Source organism: Macaca fascicularis, chromosome 17 (genome assembly GCF_037993035.2).
Source record: "Macaca fascicularis isolate 582-1 chromosome 17, T2T-MFA8v1.1".
NCBI classification, from domain to species: Eukaryota; Metazoa; Chordata; class Mammalia; order Primates; family Cercopithecidae; genus Macaca; species Macaca fascicularis.
Window position 1 is genome coordinate 17,225,737 of NC_088391.1, and position 24,586 is coordinate 17,250,322.

Genomic DNA, 24,586 nt, shown 5'->3' on the forward strand with positions numbered 1-24,586 from the left:
CCATGGTAGTCTGGCCTTCTGTCTTTTAAGGTGGTAATGTTCTGTGATGCTGTTGTGAGGTAAGTGCATATTACAAGAGTAGGCTGGGTTTGAGCCTTCTTGCCAGGACTCAAGAGGGATTTGTTAGGGTTCCAGGACCCCCATTAAGGACTGACTGCTGGTTGCAGGAGTGGAGGAACTGGAAGATGCCTGGCAGAGTTGAATCTCTGACTCAGAGAACTATGCAGTGTGGAGGCACAACAGGGCCCTCAAAGAACAGCCATGCACCCCTCAGGAGAGGCAGCATCGCACAGGTGGCTCAGTAATAGCCGGAGAGGCAGGACAACCAACCAAGAAAGAGCTCTGACCAGGGTACCAGATAAATCAGGACATTTAACTTCTCCCATTCCCCATCTTCCCTAAAGCAACAGGAATGAGGAAACATGAAGAGCCTGTGTCCCATCTTGAATACCAGTGTTGGAGTTAAAGGATGTGTAAGAGATGGACAATTCCATATCCTTCAAGCCATAGGTCAGGCCTTTATTGGGAAGAGAAGATCTTTAAGCTTATTATGAAATTTGAGTTTTAAACTGAATACAGCCTACTTTTAAATAATTTGAATTTCAGAAAATTTATGATAACTGACAGTGATATCATTATGAAACAAAGAAAGGATATTTGATATTAAGTGGCCAAGGAGAGGGACGGAAAGAAGTAAAACCATTTCATGTTCAGATTCAAATACGTTGAAGCTCCTTAATAAAACCATTATATGATTAGGAAATTTGACTTCCAGAATTGTTTCTCAGTCTTTAACGTTTAAAATACTTTTGGAATTTCTAAATCAGCCAACCATAATCTGAATTTGTCATAAGAATCTACAGTAATTATAATTTTAGTCAGCAGACCATACTTCAAAAAACACTGACATAAAGAGACAATGAATGTTAAATATTCTTAGTTGGAAGACATCTAAAAATGCTTAAACAACTATGGGTTTTGACACCATTATTTTAACATTTTGAGAAAAAAAAGCTAGGAATATATAATTAAGGAAGTACACATTTTTAAGTTTACCAAGAAAGGATGCCATGTTAGTTTCAGAGTAAGAGTGAAGTGTAGAACTTTAGAATTCCAGATCATCTGATAGCTTCTGACCTAAAAATAGTTACTTAAAAATCAAGTGAGACATTTTATCAGTGTAGGAGCATTCTTTTTATAGGATTTTAATTTAAAAATTTTCCATGAAAACTAAGAAGTAGAATGCTTATGTAGATAGGAAGACAAAGAATAAATATTTCTCCAATTCCTTGTTCATTACCCTTTCAATAGGTAGCAGTAGTTGCCTAATATATAGTTTTGCATAAGTGAATATTAATAGTTTCACTATGAAAATTACCACCTTCCACTGAATATAAACTTCTGAATATTTTAAAAATAAATATGCACAAAGGAAATATATATATTTCTTTCAGTTTTCCTGAGTACCCCTTACACACACACATACACACACACACACATAGACACACACACAGAAATTTAAAAAATAATAATGTCCTTGAAGAAAACAAATTTAACTTTAGGACATAGCAACTAATACATGGAAAGCAAAATAGGAAACATCTCTAGGTCAAATCAAAGGACTTACTCTTTCTTTCTTGGAATGGATTGCTTCTTTTAGTGCTAGAAAGCCACACATAATATGTTTTAGATTAGAAGCAAGGCAGTGATGATACTGGTGGTGATGTGAGCGTGGTGGTAGTGATAAGTTTGGTATGTTGGTAAACATAATATTCAATAGTAAATCATATCAAATGCACATCTTAAAGAGCATTAGACATTTAATGAAGCAGAAACATGGTCCATTCAAATTTCACCTGTGTAAAAATCTAAGTCGGCAAATAGAAGCGAAGAAGTCTCAGGTATGGAGACATGTTCTGAGCTGTTTTTGCCTTTTCAAATTCTACCTCTCACACTTTTGGGTCAGTGTCTCAGAAAGGATAAAGAATCTAGATCTAGACTTACATTGACTGGAATTTGAATCTGGTATCACTTGTTAGCTCCTTGATCCCTTGATCCCTGCAAGGAATCTAAATTCTCTAAGCCTGTTTCCTCTCTGTGAAATGAGACATTAACTCATTTATTATGATTAAATGGAACAGAGTTACTGTGAAGTTCGAACAAAAGAATGCATTTAAATTACTCAGCACACTGCCTAACTTTTCAGTTTCTACTATTTATGACTACGACGACGACGACGACGACTACTACTACTACTACTATTGTTACTCTGTGCTAATGAAGACTAATTCAAGAATCTCTCATGCTGGGTTTTTTTTTTTTTTACTATGACCCTTTCTTTTTGGTATCTACTCCTCTTTTCCTATCTTTTCCCCTCTTCCCTTGAACCATCTAAACCATGTTTTCAAACATTCTCTGAAGGCCTGGAAATTTCAATTTTGCTGTATCAAATTTATATTTCACTGTCATGGCCTAAAAAGAGTTTATTTCTCTCCAATAAAGAAATCATGAATTGGAGCACACACAATAACTGAAATCTTCATTAATATTTCATTGTTTGAGATATTACTGTGTTAGTCTTTATAATTCTGTGAAGGTGATGTTAAAATATTTTTTCCCACAGATAAATAGTAAAATGAGGGTCATATGTCACACTGTATTGACTATCTGATTTCCTCAAAAATTAAAATATCCATTTTAAATTAATAAATGGGTAGTCTGCAACTTGGGTTTGAAGGTCTGTGTGTGTCTGAAGCTAGTTTGCTAAGATTATTTGAGCACCACACCAAAGGAGGAACTGGGGAAAGTAATAGGCATATTTCTTATACTTGTGAAAATATTGTCTGGGGCTGCTTGAGGGGATGGGAAATTCAGCAGTGAGGCTGAAAATATGAAGCCATATGATCTTAATGACTTTTGACAAAAGATGAAAAAATGGTCATAAGAGGAAGAATTAAATGTGCACACACATATATGTATATATACACGTGTGTATATGTGTATATATGTATGTATACATATGTGTCTATATGTACTTATATACACATAACTGATTATACATATATGTGTAAAAACCATAACTGGTTATACACATATGTGTGTGTATATCTATACACACACACATACACACACACATATATATCCATATAGTATTATTTGACTCTACGAATATTTATCTAGATGAAAATGTGATCATCAACTTTTCATTCTACATCTTCAATTTGGTAGGCCTTGTTGAAATGTTCAGACTTGTTAATATCAACCTTTTAAAACATAAAAATGTAAAATAAATTATGGAAATGAGAAACCAATCTTGTTTAAAAAATTGCTAAATAAAGAATGTGTTATAGGCAAGTTGTATAATCTGGATATTATGAGCAATTCTTACTGTATGCCTAGGAATTCAATAGAAGCTATTTTTAACAGAGCTTAGACCTCCTCCTATGTTATATCTTTTCCTCAGTTCACCCTTCTCACCATGCTCAGTGTGCACAGATTTGCATACCGTTTAATTGTGGCATAATCCCGGGCATGCTCACAATGTCATGTCACTTCAGCAGCCATTTTGTTTTCTCATAGGAACGAAGTATTTCCTGCTGTATTCATACAATAGCCTTCATTAAAGTTTCTTTCTTTCTTTCTTTCTTTCTTTCTTTCTTTCTTTCTTTCTTTCTTTCTTTCTTTCTTTCTTTTTTTTTTTTTTTGAGATGGAGTCTCGCTCTGTTGTCTAGGCTGGAGTGCAGTGGCACAATCTCGGCTCACTGCAACCTCTGCCTTCCGAATTCAAGTGATTCTCCTGTCTCAGCTTCCTGAGTAGCTGGGACTACATGTGCTCGCCACTATGCCCATCGAATTTTTGTGTTTTAAATAGAGATGGGGTTTCACTATGTTGGCCAGTCTGGTCTCGAACCCCTCGTGATCTGCCCACCTCGTCCTCCTAAAGTGCTGGGATTACAGGTGTGAGCCACCACGCCCAGTCCAAAGTTCTGCTTCTTTCATGAAAAGCATTATCCATTTTATAATTGATTTTACTAAGCTAATTACATAAGTCTACATCTGGAAATTTTACACATATCCATACTCTTTTGTGCAAAGGGATAAGTTTTAACAAAATTTGTGGGTTACAATCAGAGTTGGAATGAATTCTGAGGGAAAATTCAAACTGGGTTTCAGGAAGGCCTGAAAACTAGCATTCAAAAGTTTGTTTTTCCCTTATCTTACTACATATTATCTTCAGAAATAAATGACCTCTCTTTGAGATAAAACTCTTGCCATAATTTCGATGAATTCTCATAATGCACATTACACATATAACATGCTTTAGTTTTCATGTAATTTTTTAATAAAAATAAATTTATCGTATTCTATTCATTGCATATTCCTAGTATAATATATTAAAAATCAAATCCTGAATAAGTTAAGAGCCTCAGTCATGGAGAACGTAAAAGTACCCAAGTCTCTGATCTTGGGTAGCCTCAAGCTCTTTCTAATCCATCATTCAGTGTTTCCAATGAAACTTTTTCTCCAGACACCCAAAAAGTATAGCTCTGTTATCAGGTCCCTACAAATGCTTGATCAAACAACTGTTTTACTTTTTACTCTAGATTAAGTGGGCAATTTGACAGCCTGAGAAGGATATTGGTGTCTATCTGTCTGGAATTTACTCATCTATTGAGAGTTCTAACAGAATTATTCATGATTAGTTTTCTCCATTAGAAAGAACTAATTTCTCCATTAGTTAGAACTAATCACAACGACCAGCATCATAAGTTTGGTCCCTGTAAAGCTTTTTGGCTTTCTTTCTTATATAATAAAGTTCATCCTGACAGCAAATATGTGCAAGAAGATCTCTTGAGGCTGTTTGATGGCAGAAAGGAAAGGTCGATAACCTTCAAATACAAGCAAGGCTGAAGTAAAAATAATTCTAAAAGCTTTGTTGGACGGTGAGTTCCAACTTATCGCTGACACCATGGCAGAAGGATAGAAGAGCCATTATGAACTGCTTTCTAAAGATATAAAACACAATAGATTTAAATAGTCAACAATGTTGAACTTCAACAAGAAAGATACTGAAATAACAGAAACCTTGTTCTGCTATTGTACTGAAACACAAGATAACTGGTTCTATGAGGCTGAATACAGTTCTTATTGTTGAAAAACTGCAAGATGCCCAGGCAAAATCATACTTCTTAAGAAGAAAAAGCAATTGGTTTGAAAGGTTAGGCTTTAAATTTAGAGAACTTTCCTACCTAGATAAACATGGACATTTATGATATAAATATATAAAACAAATAAGTGAAAAGTGTTTTGCTAGGATAAACAAATGAGAGGTATAAAGTGATCATTTCTCATACATCAAGATATTATGAATGTGAGGAAGATCTTTTGAAAATGGAAGAAAAGTAAATTTAGTACAAATAAAGAAGTATTACTTTATACAACAAGTAACTTACAGAGCTGACATGGTTTGAAAATCTAAGTCAGTTCGAGAAGACTTGAGAAAAAACCATAAACAGAGTTCCAATCTACCATTGGGACAATTAACATGATGAGGGACACACTTATAAGCCACATCATTTCCGTGAGTCATTCAATCTTGATGTTATAAATCTAGAACCTTGCAAACAAAGAACTATGAAATGTTCTGCTAAGGGACGCATGGCCACTTACTTTATCAGACAGTAGGACAGGGCAAGAGAATATAGAGGATTCATTAATATAGTCATCAAATCAGACCATGCTTTTTTATATATATCACATTTTTGGTAAAAGATTACAGTGTTCCTTCTCTGATATCTTTAGCTTTGTTTTCCCCCTCAACACCATACCTCCCACGAAAGGATCAATTTTCTCTGCTTTAACAATGGTAGCTTAGCAGACAGGATGCTACGATTCAGGGGGACTTTAGATGTCATTCACTCTAAATCTTGCATTTTGTAGATGAAGACACTGAAAATCCTGAGAGCTTGTGACCACCTATAATTTAATAGTCTCCTAATGGTAGAACCTGAGCATGGATTTAAGTCCAGTGCCTTTTGCAGAACAGCCCAACACAGCACACACTCCTTCTAATCATGGATCTAGCAAGGCATTGCGAACTCAGTATCGGATATGAGGCATTCACAATTCACCAGACTTGGTGAACAATATAACAGTTTGACAGAGCTCTTTGATATATAAACATTTTTTCCTCATGCCCCATTATTTAAGCAAGATGATCATTTGCATGCCGGTTTTTTTTTTTTTTTTTTTCCTAGGAAATCTCTTTTCATCCTAAAATTCTCAGAAATATTAACTCCCTACAGTCAGGAAATCTTAAGAAAATGTTGCCTATAGCAGATATTTTTCTAAGCTGGAATTATAATACAATTAAATCTATACCTCATATAATCATTTAGCTGTGGTTGGATGTAGTTTCTTCCAGCCAGCTTTCATGAAATATTCTGTTAGAATCTTGGTGTGTAGCGGGCAGCCAATGACTGTTTTCATTGGACAAGTAATTAGAACTTTGGACCTCCTATTTTTTAAATACTATTTACCATTTTATGACATTATGTCACAAATCTGTTTATTACCCATTTACTCCAGTAAAATTTAAGCTTCATTAGCAGAAGCGCTCTTTGTTGCTTTACTTTTGTCACTATCATCCTTCACTGCACATTCTGCCTGGAAAGTACTTGACACAGTTTCATTGATGGTGTCAAGGAAGGATTAGGAATACTCTACATGCTTACATTTTATTGTATCTATAGTATTTTTTCCAAATGAAGTGTTCCACATTTTATTTGGGACACTAGAATTTTTAGACATTCAATATAAGTTATCCATAACGGAAAATGTAATGTCCTAAACTCTTCATTAAGAATTGTTCCCAAGACATTTTCTAAGAAAACTCCTTTAAAAAATTCTTAATGGGATATATTTAATTTAAATGAATCAGGAAGGGTTATTTTATCTTTAATACCAACTGCAATGTCATAATTATTTTATTCCAAAGGACATTCAGGACACTTATAGATTATGTGAGCCTTTTAAATTTTTCTTCTTTTCTTTCTTTTTTTGAGACAGAGTCTCACTTTGTCACCCAGGTCGGAGTGCAGTGGTGCAATCTCGGTTCACTGCAACCTCTGACTCTCAGGCTCAAGCCATTCTCCTGCCTCAGCGTCCCAGGTAGCTGGGATTACAGGCTCTGGCCACCATGCCCAGCTAATTTTCATATTTTTAGTAGAGATGGGTACTACTCGAACTTCTGATCTCAAGCGATCCACACACTTTGGCCTCCCAAAGCGCTGGGATTACAGGCATGAGCCACTGTGTCCTGCCCGGCCTGACCCTTTTTTCTAATTTAAACAAGATCACACTTTATGCACTTTAGATTAATGAGAAGCTACTCTATTTTAAAGTTCACCTGAGGATATTGTTTAGTTATCCTATGTAAAACATCAAATCTTGTCCCTGTTAACTTTTCTTATTGACAATACTTAAAGTATGGTTTTTACAATTTTTAAAATTGAAAAACCTATCTATCTCAAATAGGCTGTCTTTTTTTTTCTTTTTCTGTCTCAATGTCATTTTAGTCTCTTCAGCAGTGTTGAGAGTAACCCAAACTGAATTCTGAGATTTTGAATCATGAAATTTGTCACATATTTTCTAATAGCCAAATGATGAGGTGACTATGATAGCAGAGAGGTTTAAAATGATGAGCTAAATTGAGAAAATGTGATTTCTCAGCAAACCATAGTACAGAGAAAAGCATAATTAAAACGTACATTTTAACCATGGCTATAATAACAAGGAGAAAGGAAAACAAGGTTTTCACTAGCTACTTTTTTTTCTTTTCTTTTTTTTTCTTTTTTATTTTTTGAGACGGAGTCTCGCTCTGTCACCCAGGCTGGAGTGCAGTGACCGGATCTCAGCTCACTGCAAACTCCGCCTCCCGGGTTCCCGCCATTCTCCGGCCTCAGCCTCCCGAGTAGCCGGGACTACAGGCGCCCGCCACCACGCCGGGCTAATTTCTTTTTGTATTTTTAGCAGAGACGGAATATCACCGTGTTAGCCAGGATGGCTACGGTCTTCTGACCTAGTGATCCGCCAGCCTCGGCCTCCCACAGTGCTGGGATTACAGGCGTGAGCCGCTGCGCCCGGCCGGAAAACAAGGTTTTCACTGGCTATTTAAGGGGTTCTACTTTACAGTGGTTTGCTTCAGACCCAACACAACCTTCTATGACAAGAACAAAAAGAGAGTGGCCAATGTCCTGTTGTTTAATTTCCTATTATTTTAAATTAATATAGATTTCAAAGATAAATTTGAATGGATTTTTAAAAAATGTTTCAGTTACTTTATATATAGAATCACTAATTCTTCAGAGTAATCTGTATGTACTTTTAGAAGACTTATCTATGAGGGATATTGGAATGATTATTTACATATAGTCAATGAGATATGTTGAGAAGTTTTAATAAACAAACTCAGACGGTCAGTCATGGAATATGAAGTCATTAAAATCTGTAATTCGAAAACTTAAGGTTACATTTCTTAAACTGCTTTTGTAAGCAGATCCACTGCAGCTTGTAAAACAGTTGTTTGGCTTTGGGGGTTAGGTTCTTGGAGCTACAATAGTCAGAACCTGTTCTAAACATTCCTAGGTTCCCAAACGTTAATGAATATTTTCTGAGCAACAAAATTCCATGGCAGTAACATGTTTTTATTATATTTTCTAGAGTAACACATTTACCCAGGACCCATGGTAATATCATCCACTCGACGATGGTTGGTGGTGGACCTTGCCTGTTCAAGTCTGACCTGTCGATGTGCTGAGAGGCAAGCAGCAGCAGGAACAAAAAAGTCAAATAGGAGGCTGTGTGGCAGATAAACTTGATAAATGGCTTCCTGATGAACAGTCCGAGTGGGCTTTTGGGAGCTATCAGGTAGCACACAGAGAAGACAGGAAAAAGAAGTCCTATGATGAAACATGTCACCATCTTCACTGCCCAGTGTCTTCTCCTCCAGCCTGGAAACTCATCGTACCAGCGAGATGCCAGCAGCTGTTGACAATTGGGCTGGGCAACAAACTAAACAGAAGGGAAAGGAAAAGGAAAAATAAGTCATAGTTACATGGAGTGGCCTCAGTTCATCAATAAGAACACAACTGGGATATTTAAAGACAGAAATTCTGTTTCACATAATTTTACATTTAAACAATCAAAAGGCCTTAAGTCATTCTGTGAATAAAGCCAATGTATTGAATATTTATTCTACCCAAGGCACAGTATGACATGTTTAGTGAGACACAACTGAAGTCAAAATACTATGGCTGCACTTGAGGAAGCAAAAATAGAACTGGGGAATAGGAATATGCAAAAGATACACTGATAAGTGAACAAAGCAGTTTACAAAGATACACACCTATATACACATATATAAGAATATATAAATGTGGCTCTTTTTTGATATAGTTATTATTTCTTGGTTACAACACTATACTTAATTTTTATTTATATTTGTGTGTACTTTTAACAATTTTCTGTAATAGATATTTATTACTTTAATCATCAGGAAAAGCAAACAAACTTTTCTTTATGAGGTACAAGCTAAATATACTTTTAATTGGGTTGAGGCAATATGAAAAACAGATGAAAGAAGATAATATTCACCAGAATGTTAATCATCATAGCTTAATTCGGTATAAACAATGCAAACACCTTCCTAAGTATACCTAATTATCTTATACAAAACATTTCACAGACATGACTCATTCTATCCTGACAACATTTTAGAGATGTAGCATGGACACTACTTACTGTATGTTAAGGAGGTTACATATCTATCAAACTATGAGATGTTTGAATATCTGGTTCAGGATTTTTTTCCTCAATATTTCTTTTTTTCCTCAGTATTTCTCAGATTCTATTTCTGAAACTTTCTCATTGGGATTGTCAGTTAAGCAATATATGAATTAAGAGAAAATTGTATCCTTCAGATGGAACAGTCCAAGAATGCTTCCACCTGGACATATTTGTATAAGTAGAAAAAGAAGATGAAGGCAATCCACGGCAAGATACCATGGGAGAACAAGAGCATAACCTGGTGAGAAAGTGTACAGTGGGATTAAGCGATGCCCTATGGACAGTTCTGATTGAAGGAGAGGTGTAAGTTCCTTGTAAGAGACTTGGAAAAGTTCTGTTGGCATAATAAAATGGCTTACTCTAAAAGCAAACTTAGTGCTTGTGCCTTTTACGGGTCTCTCCACCCAACTCCACATTTCCCATCTTTCTTCTTTAGTTCTAAGCCATATGGCTGTCCTTTAGGCAAGACTTTTTCCATTCTCTTTTCTGATGGTAAGCAAGCAAGCAGTCTCTGGATATGCAGAAAGGATGCTTTGTTTGGGGATGAAGAAAGAGATGAGGTGACATTCAAAAAGTAATCCAATAGTTGAGGTGTTCAACCTTTTGTATTAGATGAATAATAGTTTTTCATGCAACTGTTTCTCTTGATCTTGTCTTGCATATCTACTTATCAACGTATATAGTGGGCAAATAAATATGCAAACAACTGAATTAGGTTTATAATAATGGATTCAGTAAATACAGATAAAACCAGATAAAGTAGTATAGTTTTAAGGCTGGGATAGGGAGGACTCGCCTCATTATCTTGTATGGCACTTACTTAAGGAAATTTCAAGCTCCATAAACAGTCAAGCTAAATTTTATTCCAGACAAAGCCAGGTATTTGAAAGTCAAAATAGAGTTTTTGCTTATATAACTGTAGAGTACTGACAAACAGTGGTTTAGATCATTAACCAGCACTGTTCTCTTTAAGAGTTTTATTTTTTCCCCACATAATCCTTTCCATCAGCATTTGATAAAGAAATCATAGTCTACCATCTTCTTTCTTTTTTTATTCCCCATGGAATAAAATATTTTTAGTAGTATTAAACTTTAGGACAACTGAAATGTCTTGATAAAAGAGAGTTAAGAAAGCCTATGGGAAATGCAAGATATAACAAGAAGTTGCCATCATCTTATAAGTATTCACACATTGACAAAACACTATAAGGGACTAAGTACTAAGTAACTCATTCCGTGCATGCAGAAAGAGTAAAAGAAAGGTGTGTACTTTGTTCACTACAGTCTAAGTGAGGTCTTGGATTCAAACTCTGCCCTTTCTGGTCAAAATCTCACTACAGCATGGGGCACCTGAGGACAATCAAACAGAGAACTTTCTTAGGATAATTTAAGATTTGTTTGAATTAATATTTCTGCTGTGAATACATACATATATACCCCGTAAAATTACCTAAAAGAAGCAAAGAGTTTAATCCTCATAGAACACCTGCCATTGCAAAGTGCTAGGATAGCCATGATTTTTTATTTATGTTTCACTCTTAAAAGTGCTTTTTCTTTCTTTAGTTATTGAAAGTATATACTGTGCTTAGTAAATGAACAGTATACATAATTTTACATTAAACACAGACACAGGGAGGTTGTTGCAGAAGTAAAAAATATGGAGAGGAATAAGAAGAGCAGGAGTGAGTGTACGTAATACACAAGGTTCCCCAAATGTGGATGTTATTTGGCTATGTATTTGATCTAATCATAGGATTGAAATAAACCAAAAAGTATTCTGAGAATCATTGTAAATCCACATATTCTCGTGGTAATTTCACGTCACCTTTCAACCAAACATGTTCTTTACTTGTCTATACCAGCATTCTCTAAATTGTATCCCAGTAATTAATAGATTTTCCATGCAAAAATGGGTTTGGTGGTTAAATCAGTTATCAAATTAAGGATTGAAATAATTAAAATTTTATATTACAGGATTTTTCAGTCTTCAATTGCTAACATAGATTAAATCACTTCAATTATCTCTTGCCCCTCTTTCCCTCCCTCCCTCCCTGTCTTCCTTCTTTCCTTCTTTCATTCCTTCCTTCCTCCCACCCTCCCTTCCTTCCTCTCCCTGTGTCTTTTTCTCTGTGTCTGCCTCCCTCTCTGTTTACCTGGATTACTTTGAGTAATGCTTAGCTTTACTTCAACTCCCTCTGAAGGACACCCTCAGAGAGGGGCCACCTGATTCTTTGACAGTGGCCACCAGTCCATTCCAGCAATGCCCTCTCCAGGTGGACCATCACATTGCATGCAGTGTGCTGGGAGCCTACAGCCCCCACCTCCTACGCCATCTTTCTACTGCACCATGAGTCATAAGAGGAACTACCATCTTCCGCACCATTCCAGGATTGGGAGAAGCGAGGTTTGTTTTTAGACACAATTCATTACAGCCCTTCTTTCTCTAGAGTTGTTGGCCAATTCCAGCACAACTCCTGCCATCCCATTAAAATTCATATTAAAACACTAAAACTTTCAAATTCACATTTGTGCTATGCACTTATAAAGTACGCTGTGAAAACAATTTTAAAGACTTCCCATCTCGTTCAATAACCTTTAAAAAGTTTGCAAAGTCTGATCTCATAATTATTTATAGAATCAATGAGTCATGGGATTCCAAATATTGAAGACACTGTGAAAACCATTGAATCTAAGCTCATTTTTGCAAATAGAATATAAGAGATCCAGTATCAATGATTTAAAATTAACTACTAGAAATATGAAAGCTCCAAACCATAACAGCAACAAAGGATAACAAAAAGGAGGATAAATCTGGAAAGTATATAAAAGCAAAACAAAACCAAATAAACAAGAAACTTCACTACATTGTATTAGTCAATTTTCATACCGCTGATAAAGACATACCTGAAACAGGGCAATTTACAGAAGAGGTTTAATGGACGCACAGTCCCATGTGGCTGGGGAGGCCTCACAATCGTGGTGGTAGGTAAGAGGCATGTCTCACATGATGGCAGACAAGAGAGCTTGTGCAGGGAAACTCCCCTTTTTTAAAACCATCAGATCTCATGAGACTTATTCACTATCATGAGAAGAGCATGGGAAGGACCTGACCCCATGATTCAATTACCTCCCACTGGGTCCCTCCCACAACATGTGGGAATTATGGGAGCTACAATTCAAGATGAGATTTGGGTGGGGACACAGCCAAACCATATCAAGTATCTAGAAAAGTGAACTAAAATATTGTGTACGGACAAAGTAAGCAGAAAATAATTTAAAATATATAAAACAAGTAAATCAAATAATAAAAGTAACTATGGATCAGATTTCCTTAGTATTTGTTCTTTCTTCATCTTTTCAGTTTTTCAATGTATTTTTCTAGTTTAAAAAGTTGTACACAAAGTTCAGACTGTAGTCATTCTCTATAGGAAGAAAATCCAAATTCTGGAAACAACCATCCTGGTTACTTTATCTATCTTGACTGCATCAGAGAGTCACAAGGAAGTCTCAACTGACTGCCGGGTGATTATAAAGAGAGTTGAAACTTCGGATTAGCTGTATCATAGTGATTTACATAAGGGCAATCTGATTCCTTTGCTCTAAAAGGACCACAAATCCATATACACACCAGTGTGCTCTGGGTATTACTGTATATTCTTTAGCAATTCAGAAATAATCTGCATGGGGGAGGAGTTATTTCCTCTGCAGAATGCTTTTCAAAAACTCATTTTATAATGCTGATAGCAGGGTCTAAGGATTATTTACAGGCAGAAGACCTTCAGGGAATTAATTTTTTCCATAGCTGTGAAAAATACATATTTTTAATCTTTTACTTCATCCCCTACATCCCTCATGGCCTCCAATGACGTTTAAATGTCTCTGTCTCTCCCTGCTTCCTGGTGAGACCTCTGGTCATGTTCTTCATTAAACAATTCTTCTGGTCCCTCTGAGCATAGTCATACCACATGATTAATCGGACCCACCTGTTTCATTAATCAAAACATTATTTTCTTCTGCCTTTGCAGGACAGGTGAAACACTAGTAAAGCCAATAGCATTCAGCATCATATGTGAGTCAGAGTGGCTAGATAAGTGAGGGGAGCACCATGATATGTAAGAACCACATAAATCTGTATTCTGGGAACTCAAAATACATTGGGACTAATTATGTAACTGGATAACTTCATACAGAGCATTACATAACTTGTTTAAAAAGAGGTATAGGGTATATAAGAGTATGTCTGACATGAAATAAACTGAAATTTTAAGAAAGGAGGTGGAATTGGTTAGTTAAGCCTGAAATAACAGATAGATTTCGACAGTGACAGCTTCATAAGTGAATGTGTTTTATGTTAGATTAAAAGAATTTCATGTTAAAAACATGGGGAGATAAGTATACTCAAGATGAGAAATCTTTTGTGCTAGAAGGTTGTAACCAATTGTAGATATACTAGAGATGAAATGTAAAGGCAAACTGACCATATTTTGGGATATGGATGAAAATGTTTGTTGAGGACATGCTTGAGTCTAAATTGTTGCAACTCAATTTGTGGGCTGAGGCCAGTAAGATTGAAATCAACAGGAAGGCTGTTAGAGATGGAGAATATCAGGTCCCATTTCAAATCTGCTGAATACAAATCTGCATAGCATGATTCCTCTGAATGTTAAAACTTGATAAACACTGGTTTAAAGGATTTGATGTCTAATGAAATTACCTATAGCTCCATTGTATCTGATAAATATTCAAAGAGTAGTTTCAATTCAGCGTAAATATATATTCTAATGTCTACCAAGTAAGCAGTATACAGCTGACCCCGAAACCCTGGGAATGTCTGTGTGTGTATATGTGTATGTGTGTGAGCGTGCACGAGTTCTTGAGTGACAGGGACGAGCCATACAGTGGTGGTTCTCAAAACTGAGCAAGCAGCAGGGTCACCTGGAGGCTGATAAAACACATGAGCCCCACCCCAGTGTCTGATTGATTCAGTAGGTACAAGGTGAGACCCTAAACTCTGCATTTTGCCCAGTTCTCAAGGTGACTCCAAGGACTAACCTTTTTTTTTTTTTTTTTTTTTTTTTTTTTTGAGACGGAGTCTCCCTTTGTCGCCCAGGCTGGAGTGCAGCGGTGCAATCTGCATTCACCGTGAGCTCCGCCTCCCAGGCTCAGGTCATTCTCCTGCCTCAGCCTCTGGAGGTTGCTGGGACTAAAGGCACCGGCCACCACGCCCGGCTAATTTTTTGTATTTTTTGTAGAGACGAGGTTTCACTGTGTGAGCCAGGATAGTCTCGATCTCCTGACCTCGTGATCCGCCTGCCTTGGCCTCCCAAAGTGCTGGGAGGACTAACTTTTAATAACCACTGCCTTACAGAAAGACCTTTGAATAATGTGGGATAGTCTTCTAGTTTTTCTAATGTTTACTATTTTCCTGGTTTTTGCTTTCCTCATTTAAAGTCAGCCTTCTTATTAAGGTTATCAACAAGCAAATTTAGCTCAGCAAAGATGCCTTTAAAGGGAATTGCATAGAAGTCACACATCAAGCAGATTTTCTATGGTGTAGTTTAGTATAATATCTAATTACAGGAATAAACACAAAAATATCAACAATAATCCCCACCAAATCACCGAACTCTTGTGCAAGTGGAAAAGCCTTCGCAAGCAAAGGATGATAGCTGACTAATTCACCATTAAGCATGGATACCAATAGGGGACTTAAACCACTGTTAGACAGACTGGGCTTCAGTGGGCATGAGAAACATGAGTAGGCAATAAAGATCCTGGATAAAAAAGGAAGAAAATACCTACACCTAGTTTCTCACAGATATTTACCCTATGCACCACCATATGCCTTCATCATGACTCCAAAGTGATATGGCAAATCTACTGTACTTTGTATAATGTATTTGGATATTGTAGGGACTAAGAGCACATAAGCCTTAGAAAAATCCCATTGGGATTTGAACCTTGGATTGCTGCTTCCTGATTGTATGAGTATTAATAAATTATTATTGTGTCTTTTTCCCAACTTGTAAAATGGGGATAGTAGAAACACTTATCTCACAGGGTTATTGAAAAATTAAATTAATATATGAAAAGTATGAGTTCCTAGGTCATAGTATATGTTCAATAAATATTAAGCATCACCATTATTGTTTATAAACACATGTTTACACATACAAGGATATATGTATATACACATATGTCCATATACATATACAATAATTTAGAGACATATATACCCAAGTGTATAATATGTGTTCACTTTCAGCATAATAATAATTAAAAGATTTATGCAAGGAAATTACATTCACAAGATAATAATAACTGAAGCATATGGGAACATCAATAAGATAACTAGTTGCCCAATTAAGTTTTTTCAGCCTTGTTAAAAGGCAGAAAATCAATAAAGATTTAATCAAATCTGAGATACATTGGCTAAAATGCTTGAGAATAATGAAGAAGACTAATTGATAAACTACAGATTCTATTCTCTGCAGACTCTCTTGGCCAACAAGTGCCCTGGCTCTATCAAGTTCAAACATTTCCTATCCAGTCATAAAATCACCTAAGCATTTTCTTAAATATACATGTTAAATTCAGATTTGCAGATCAGGATTCAAGGAAGAGCTAAATGCATATTACAGGGGCACCACATTTGATGTCACACAACCAGAAGGGAAGACAATAACTAAATTTCATGTGATGATAGTGTTGGTGAGGCAGAAGCTGATTAAACTTCTGAAACTGTTCCTGAGTCTACATTCAAAATTGGTTTGGCAACTGATCTGAGACGATGAGTGAGCAGTAATGGAAAGTTGAAAATGAGAAAGGTAAAGGGAAATAAAGCATATGTGTGTGGGTGATAAACCCAACATTGAACTTAGCAAACAAAACAGCAAGCAAACAAAACAGCAAGCAAACAAAACCCAATTTAGGTAGTAGGAAGGTCGAGTCAATAAATAATGTTAGTTCTTTGAAAATTACAAAGGGTAGCAGTTGGTACAAAGTCTACCTCTACTCACCAATACCCTTCTCAGAGCTCATATACATTGTTCCAAACTATTATGGAAAATAGATGAAAAAAATGCTAGTGATTTCTAGGTAGTTACCTAGATGCTTTCTTAAAACTTGAATAGAGGTGTGGAGGCAGAAAATTATACTGTATTGAAGAAACCACCATTTGACTTTTGAATCATGTAGGTGAGTAATAGATGAAAATGGTGGATGGAAAGCAGTGAGGAAGTCTCAGATCCTGGCCTTACATCAATGGGCTGGTTCTCTAGTCTCTAATGAGCCACTGACATTTTCCACACAGTGGAGTGGCATGTTCAGAACTTGTGTTTCACTTTTAATCAAAGTCTCCCAGAAAGACTCCTACTGAAGAATGAACACTGAAGAATGCCAGAGATTTAGGTCCCCAAACTGAAGGAACTGTGCCTTTTCACTTTGGACATCTTCTTGGATCTCTTTGATCTGAGCCTCCTAACCTTTACTGACTAGGGGAGGAGGAAAAGTTAACAGTCCTCATGTCTTCAAGCTTCAGTGCTAGCACTCTTTCTGTCCTAAAATGAAGATTGTATTTCTTGCCCTACTATCTTCCAGTAGGGCAAGAATTCAGAAAGGAAAAAAGAGACAGAATGGGAATGAATATTGTTCTTATGAAATAAAATGATATAAACATTTTGCTTTTCCCTTCTCTATTCCTTTTAACATAATATCAAGACCTATTGTTTTAGAGAAAATTAAATTGTTGAAGACCTTATAAAATAGGAAACTCATTTCATACCTTCTTTCCAGAATCAAAAGTTAATATCAAAGAATGGAGTTTTTCTCTACCCATCTAATTTATACATATAAATAATATATGTGAAAGGTTATATTTGTTTCCAATGTGTTAGGTCCTGTAAGCAGAATTTTAAAACTGTAGCCTTAAGGTCAAGAATAAATTCACTTCCTTTTATGCTCTCCAATCTCTTTTCTGTCTCCCTGACAAAAGCTCTGCAGACTATCTTGGCTGACAAATTTTCTGGGCTTAAAAAAGATCATAATAATACTCAGTGTTTAAATGATCTGTTAGTTGAGGTTGGAATTAAATTAGTCTACAATATACAGAGAAAAAGTTATGTATTTTGGAAACAGCAGAGTCCACACAGTCACCCACCTCTCAGGTTGTGCTATCTGCTCCAACTTGTATGGCAACAGAAGGGGCAACTGCACAGAAACAACACATAAAAGAGCCCAAAAAAAGAGAAAACGGCCAAAAAGAGTTATACTTCCCTATAATTCTGTCAGTCTTCGATATCATTTTCACAAAGCAGACAGGAATATGGAGTAAAGTATTTGTCGAATGGAAATTATTCTTTGGCATCATTTTATTTTTTATTCTTTATTGGCTCATCTAATTGTCACTGATTCCTGCTGATCAAACATCTGGGCTGGTCCTCCCTGGCTGCACCATCTCTCTAGCTCCTCTGCCATCTCTCTCATCTAGGTGTTTTATTTTTTACAAGGGTTATTGAATAGTGAGCTTCTTTCTCTCGTTCTTTTTTTAAGCAGCCTAAGTTATGTTCCTAAAAATGAGGCACGTATCATTTCCTCTCCCTCATCATTGTCATTTCCAGCATTTCCACTTGCCACACGTGCAAGCGTTGCTTGTTCCCATCCTGGTCTCTGTGGCCTTCATGCTAGTTTCCTGAGAAAATGCACATCCCAATAAGTAAGGACAAATCATGAGGCAGGGTGAAGGATGACTTGAAAATAAGGAACAAACCACTGTACATGAGCATATTAGTCACTGAAAACTTAGACCTATAACCATCAATAGTTCAAAGGAACTCAACCTGCAACCCAAAGAATCTGCATATGAATAAGGACTTCACTGATTATTTTCTGACCAAAGGTACTGCTATTATTGTGGATATTGAAATGTTTTATATATAAACTGTATTTCCATATGGTATCAAGATTTTGTTAAAATTTATTTGCTCGTTGTGTTAGTTCCTAAGAGCTGCCATAACAAAGTACCATAAATTAGGTGGCTTAAAACAACATGATTTTTTTTCTCACAGTTCTGAAAATGTGAATTCTAAAACCAGAGTTTTGGCAGTGCCATGCTTTCTCTGAGACTCTGGGTAGAATCTTTCCTGGACTTTAGCAACCTTCTGGTAAGTGACTGTGAATTTAAGGCATTCCTTGGCTTGATGGCTATGTCATTCCAATCTCTGCCTCTGCCATCACATGGCATTCTCCCTGTATGCCTCATTTCATATCATCTTCTCTCTTTTTATAAGATAACCAGTCATATTGGAGGAAGACTCTGTCCTACTCCAGAATGACCTCATCTTCAGTAATTTCTTGTGCAATGATCTATTTCCAAATAAAGTCACGTTCTGAGACAGGCACTTGGGGTTTGGACATTAGCATATCTTTTTGCCAGATACAATTTAAACCATAACGTCCATAGTTACTCATTTTCTAGTAGTTGTCTAGTGTATAGTTTTTGACTCTATAGTTTACATTAAAATTGATATTTCAAATGCTCCAAATATATTTCAAGATCATAAATAATTTTAAAACCTAGATAACATTGTTTATAACACTGTTTTATTAAATATGATTGTTAGCCCAAATTAACATTCTGGAAAAATTGAAGAAATATCACAGTGGTGAATTGTGACCTTAGATCCCTGTCTTCCAAACTATTCAGCTTTCCTCTATCTCTTATATCATATTTTTAAATTTTTCTTTTTTGTCACAAGGATTGATAATAAATTGCAATAAATAAAAGAAAGAAGAGAAAAGTATCAATAACATTATGAAATGAGGGGACCCTACACATAGGCAGTCAGCTGTACACATAATGCAATTTTTGAAGGTCTGAAAAAGGTCATATATCTACAACCATCTCCTATATCAGTCCTCTGTTACAATTAAATCTTCCTAAGAGCTTTCTGAAGACTTGCATAGTTTAACTGGAATAAAACATTACATTGCTTAGACAAAAAAGGAATTACGCAACTAGTACATAATTGTCATCTAGTGAAGATAGGGCTTTTGTGCAATGGGATGAAAAAAATTGAAGGCTGGAATAAAGAAGGGTCATAAGGCTTTAATGTAGTCCAGCACTGTACCCTTAGTAAAGAATTCCAGGGATGCAGGAGAAAATAGATGTATAAAAATTATCTGAGAGAAAACATCTGAAAGGTGGTAGTTGTATGTACTAGGACTCTCCAATATAAGAAAGACTTTTAGTATAGTTGCGCTTGGTTTCATCACATTCCTAAGGTTGAATTATTCACATAGCTCTTCTTTTGGAAAATTGCTGCTTGAAAGCCACACAGATACATAAAATTCAATAAGTTCACAATTTAATTAACACTTTGGACCATAACACTGTTTACCCATCTGTGTTCATTGTATTGATAAGTAGTACAACATCTACCTAGATGAAAGATGAACTCTTCTCCATCCACTTATAGAATAAGTTAAGAGTTAGAGAGTTTCCACCATCCAAAAAACCCTGTATTTTATAACTCAGCCTCTCCCCAATCAAGTATAATTAACCAAATATAATAATGAGGAAACAAAAAACTCAAACAAAAAATGCGGACCAAAATTTGAAGAGACAACATCAAAAGATATATAGATGGCAAATAAGCACATAAAAACATGATCAACATCCGTTGCACATTAGGGAAATGCAAATCGAAGTCACAATGAGGTATCACTGCATACCTATTAGAATGGCTAACATTTTTTAAAAATCTAATCAAAACATGTTGATACATATTTGCAGACACTTAAACTCTCATACATTGAACAACAAAATATAAATAGCCTTTTTAAAAAAGTTTGCATTTTGGTTTGGTTTGTTTTTAAATCAAATATACATCTACCAATGATACAGCCATTCTTATTCTAGGCATCCATCCAAAAGAAAATAGAAACTAAAAAAGAAAATAGAAAATAAAACTTTATGTACATAAAAATATTTGACTACAAATATCATAGTAGCTTTTTTGTAATAACCTCAAACTGGAACAAACCAAATGTCCACCAACCCAGGAATGGATAAGCAAAATATGGTATATTCATATAATGGAAGATTAGTCAGCAATGAAAAGGAATGAACTGTTGTATTGATATACACACATGGTTGAATATTTTTTAAATTATGCAGAATGAAAGAAGCCAAAGGAAAAAAAGAACACATACTGTATAATCCCATTTGTATAAACTCTAGAAAATGAAAACTAATCTAGTGACGGGCAGCAGATCAACAGTTGCCTACGGGGGAATGGGGAGGGTGCCGGGAAGAATTATAAAAGAGCAGAAGTGGCCTGTGATGGTGATGGATGTGTTCTCCATCTTAATTTGGTTATGTTTTCACAGGTGTATACATTTTACAAAAACTTACCAAAGTATTCACTTTAAATATGTGCAGTTAATTGTATGTCAATTTAGCTTCAATAAAGCTGCTATAAAATAAGTCTGGCCGAGCGTGGTGGCTCATGCCTGTAATCCCAGCATTTTGGGAGGCCAAGGCGGGCAGATCACTTGAGGTCAGGAGTTTGAGACCAGCCTGGCCAACATGGTGAGACCCCGTCTCTACTAAAAATACAAAAAGTAGCCAGAAATTGCTTGAACCCAGGAGGCAGAGGTTGCAGTGAGGTGAGATCACACCACTGCATTCCAGCCTGGGCAACAGAGCAAGACTCCATCTCTAAATAAATAAACAAATAAGTAATAAATAAATAAATAATACAAGTCTGTTCCTATTTTGCTGGTACAACAAGCACATTGAGGATTATCAACCTCCAATTTGTGGCCAATATTATCAAGTCAGCCTCTTTATCTCTTGTATTCATCTCCTTATTTTATCTCAATATTCCCCCTTGGTTATCATGGAATATCATCATAATAAAACATCAGATGCACGGGAATTTAAATTAGCACAGTCATTATGGAAAATAGCACGGAGGGTCCTAGAAAAGTAAAAAATAGAACTACCATATGGTCCAGCAATCCCACTACTGGGCATATATCGATAAGAAATGAAATTATTATGTCCAAGAGATATCTGCACTTCTGTGTTTTTTGCAGCAGTATTCACAATAATCAAGATATGGAATTTCAACCTAAGTGGCTATCATTGTATCAAAGGATAAAGAAGCTGTGGTATAGGTATACACTAGAATATTATTAAGCCTTATGAAAAGATGGAATTTCTGTCATTTGAGACAACATGGATGAAACTGAAGGACATTACGTTACGTGAAATACCAGACATAGCAATACAATTACAGCATGATCTCACTGATATGTGGATGCTTAAAAGTTTGAATTCACAGACGCAGAGAATAGAATGATGATTACCAGGGACGGGATGGTGGGGGCAGGTTTGAGGAAGATGTTGGTCAAAGGGTGCAACATTACAGTTAGATAGGAATAAGTTTAAGACCTTTGTTGTATAATGTGGTGACTATAGTTAATAACAATGTATTATATTGTTGAAGATCATTGAGAGTATATTTTAAGTGTTATCACCACAAAAAAAGATAAGGATATGAGGTAACGCATATGTTAATGAGCTCAATTCAGCCATTCCATAATGTATGCATATTTCAAAATACGTTGTAATCAATAAGTATATGCAGTTTTTATTTAATTAAAAAAAGAAATGAACCTCTTTTATGAAAAGAAAATCGTATGCATGACTCTAGGCCTAACTCAAATCAGTCTTTGAGTTCCTCTCCTTCTAACCCACGCACCATTCTGCTGAGATGGTGGGCCTTCCAGCATGCATATCTACCTGCATCTTTCTCATTTAAAACTCTGAACTATTTCATAGTCCCCAGGAAAGAGCCCCAGATAGCTCCTTTACCACACCTTCTCTGCCTTCCCTTAGCCCTGCAAGGCTACACTTCAGGCATATACACCACTCAAAGTGCTTTAACCATGCCTGGGCCTTCTTCACTGTTACAGGTTTGTGTATAGTATACTGATACATTTGCCTGGAATTATCCATCTCCTGATTTTTCATGATGAGTTCCTATTGGTCTTTCAACTCCACTTCAGATTCCCCTCGTTACTTCCAGAGTTAAATGTTCTAAGTACTGTTTTTGTACCTTAAACATACATTGACAATTGCACCTATCTCCTATATCTCCAGCATTATAATTAGGAATTATAATGAGATATTTGAAGAAGGTCTGTCACTTTTCATCACTTAATCCCTAGCACTAGTGCCTGACACTGAGATGTCAATGACTTATTTACTCAACTGAAACTGCAAAACATAGCAAAAGGCGTATGGGTCTATTTAGTCAGGCATTAACTCTTCCTGTAAGTTCCACAGAAAACCCTGGTTGAAGTCAGTAACCTCAACAACAAGAAGGACACTTTATATTTTTATGCCTATTTCTAGAAGTTACACATATAACTAGCTTCTTCTCCCTCTTCTTAACATAATGTGAAATAGTCCAGGCAACTTCCTAGGAGATCCACTGTGTTGCTTGAGGATGAGGTAAGAAGGCTGCCTCAGTCCAGGTTAGAAGTCAGTGCTTAGAAGCTATTAAAAATCAAGTTTTTCTTGGAAAGTACATCTTTACAATGAGCAGAAAGTCAGAGTATTTTAAATAGTTGACAAGGAAATACATTTCAGAGTAACGTGTTATTATTCTACAGGAATTGATGAAAGAAGGACAGGACTCAGAAGTGGCAAATCTGGTATTCAATATTCTTCAATTCTCTTGATACTGTTTAAAATACAATAATGATATTTTTCCTCACTTTGCTTTTCTTGTGTAGACAGACATATGCATGTCTAATGAAAAAATGTAGTTTCTAAAAAAAGCAAGCCAGTATTAAAGAATTGGTATCTTTGAATATAATTCTATTAATGATGTCTAAACATTGGGAAGAAATATCAACATTCAACTCATGTAGGAAAATATTGATGTTAAAAATACACATATAAGAACTATTATTTTTTATAACCCTTAGTCTCTATAGATTATTATTCACTATTCATATAAAATTTGAAATATTTCAAAAGTAGATGCAAAGTTTTATTCTCTTAGGCTGTCATGAACATATACCATAGAACATATATGAATAGACCAAAGCAACTTGTATGTTTTGAGTAGGAGATTTCAATACTCAATATCATCTGTTCCAAGATGTAAATGTACCCTCAAACTCCATTTCCCTAAGTTATAAGCTTCTGTAATACAATCTATTTGTGATTTAGGGACTGTCTCTAAGAGGTTTTCAATAATTATCTTTCAATATCACAGTCACAAGACATGCATAGAGTATTTAGTAGTTAGTTATATATATATACAATCTGATTACAAAGTCCAAGGCAAATTCTAAAATAAGCCTCTTATATAGAAAAAGTTCAGTTTTATAGTTTCCTATGTCAGTACCAATATCCATTCCAACTCCTTCCTACCACCACCGTAACTACCACAATATGATTCAGGCAGTCCTATAGACAGTAAACAGTGACACTTAATCCTCTTGCTATTCTCAGATACCCAAAATTTCATATCTACTTTCCTTGCAGTGGAACCAAGACTGTGCTTCTAGAACTCCTTATATTAGCTAGGAATGGCGTGATTAGGAGATGAAAGAATTCATACAAAATTACAGCTAACTGATTCATCTCACTCTTTCATTTTCACTTAAGAAATGATAAAAGACAGTGAATGCCAGAGATTTAGGTCCCCAAACTGAAGGA

General features: G+C 35.8%; 1 protein-coding gene across 4 annotated transcripts in view; it reads right to left on the reverse strand.

Annotated features, from left to right (window-relative positions):
* TRPC4 (transient receptor potential cation channel subfamily C member 4) overlaps positions 1-24,586 on the reverse strand; it is a 225,262-nt gene that overhangs the window by 50,068 nt on the left and 150,608 nt on the right. For 2 of the 4 annotated variants that reach the window (XM_005585691.5, XM_065533164.2), the window contains one exon: positions 8,736-9,072. In XM_005585691.5, the coding sequence (XP_005585748.1) occupies positions 8,736-9,072 (337 nt within the window). The remainder of the gene's footprint in view (positions 1-8,735; positions 9,073-24,586) is intronic. The other 2 variants (XM_074021882.1, XM_065533165.2) reach the window with 1 other exon arrangement.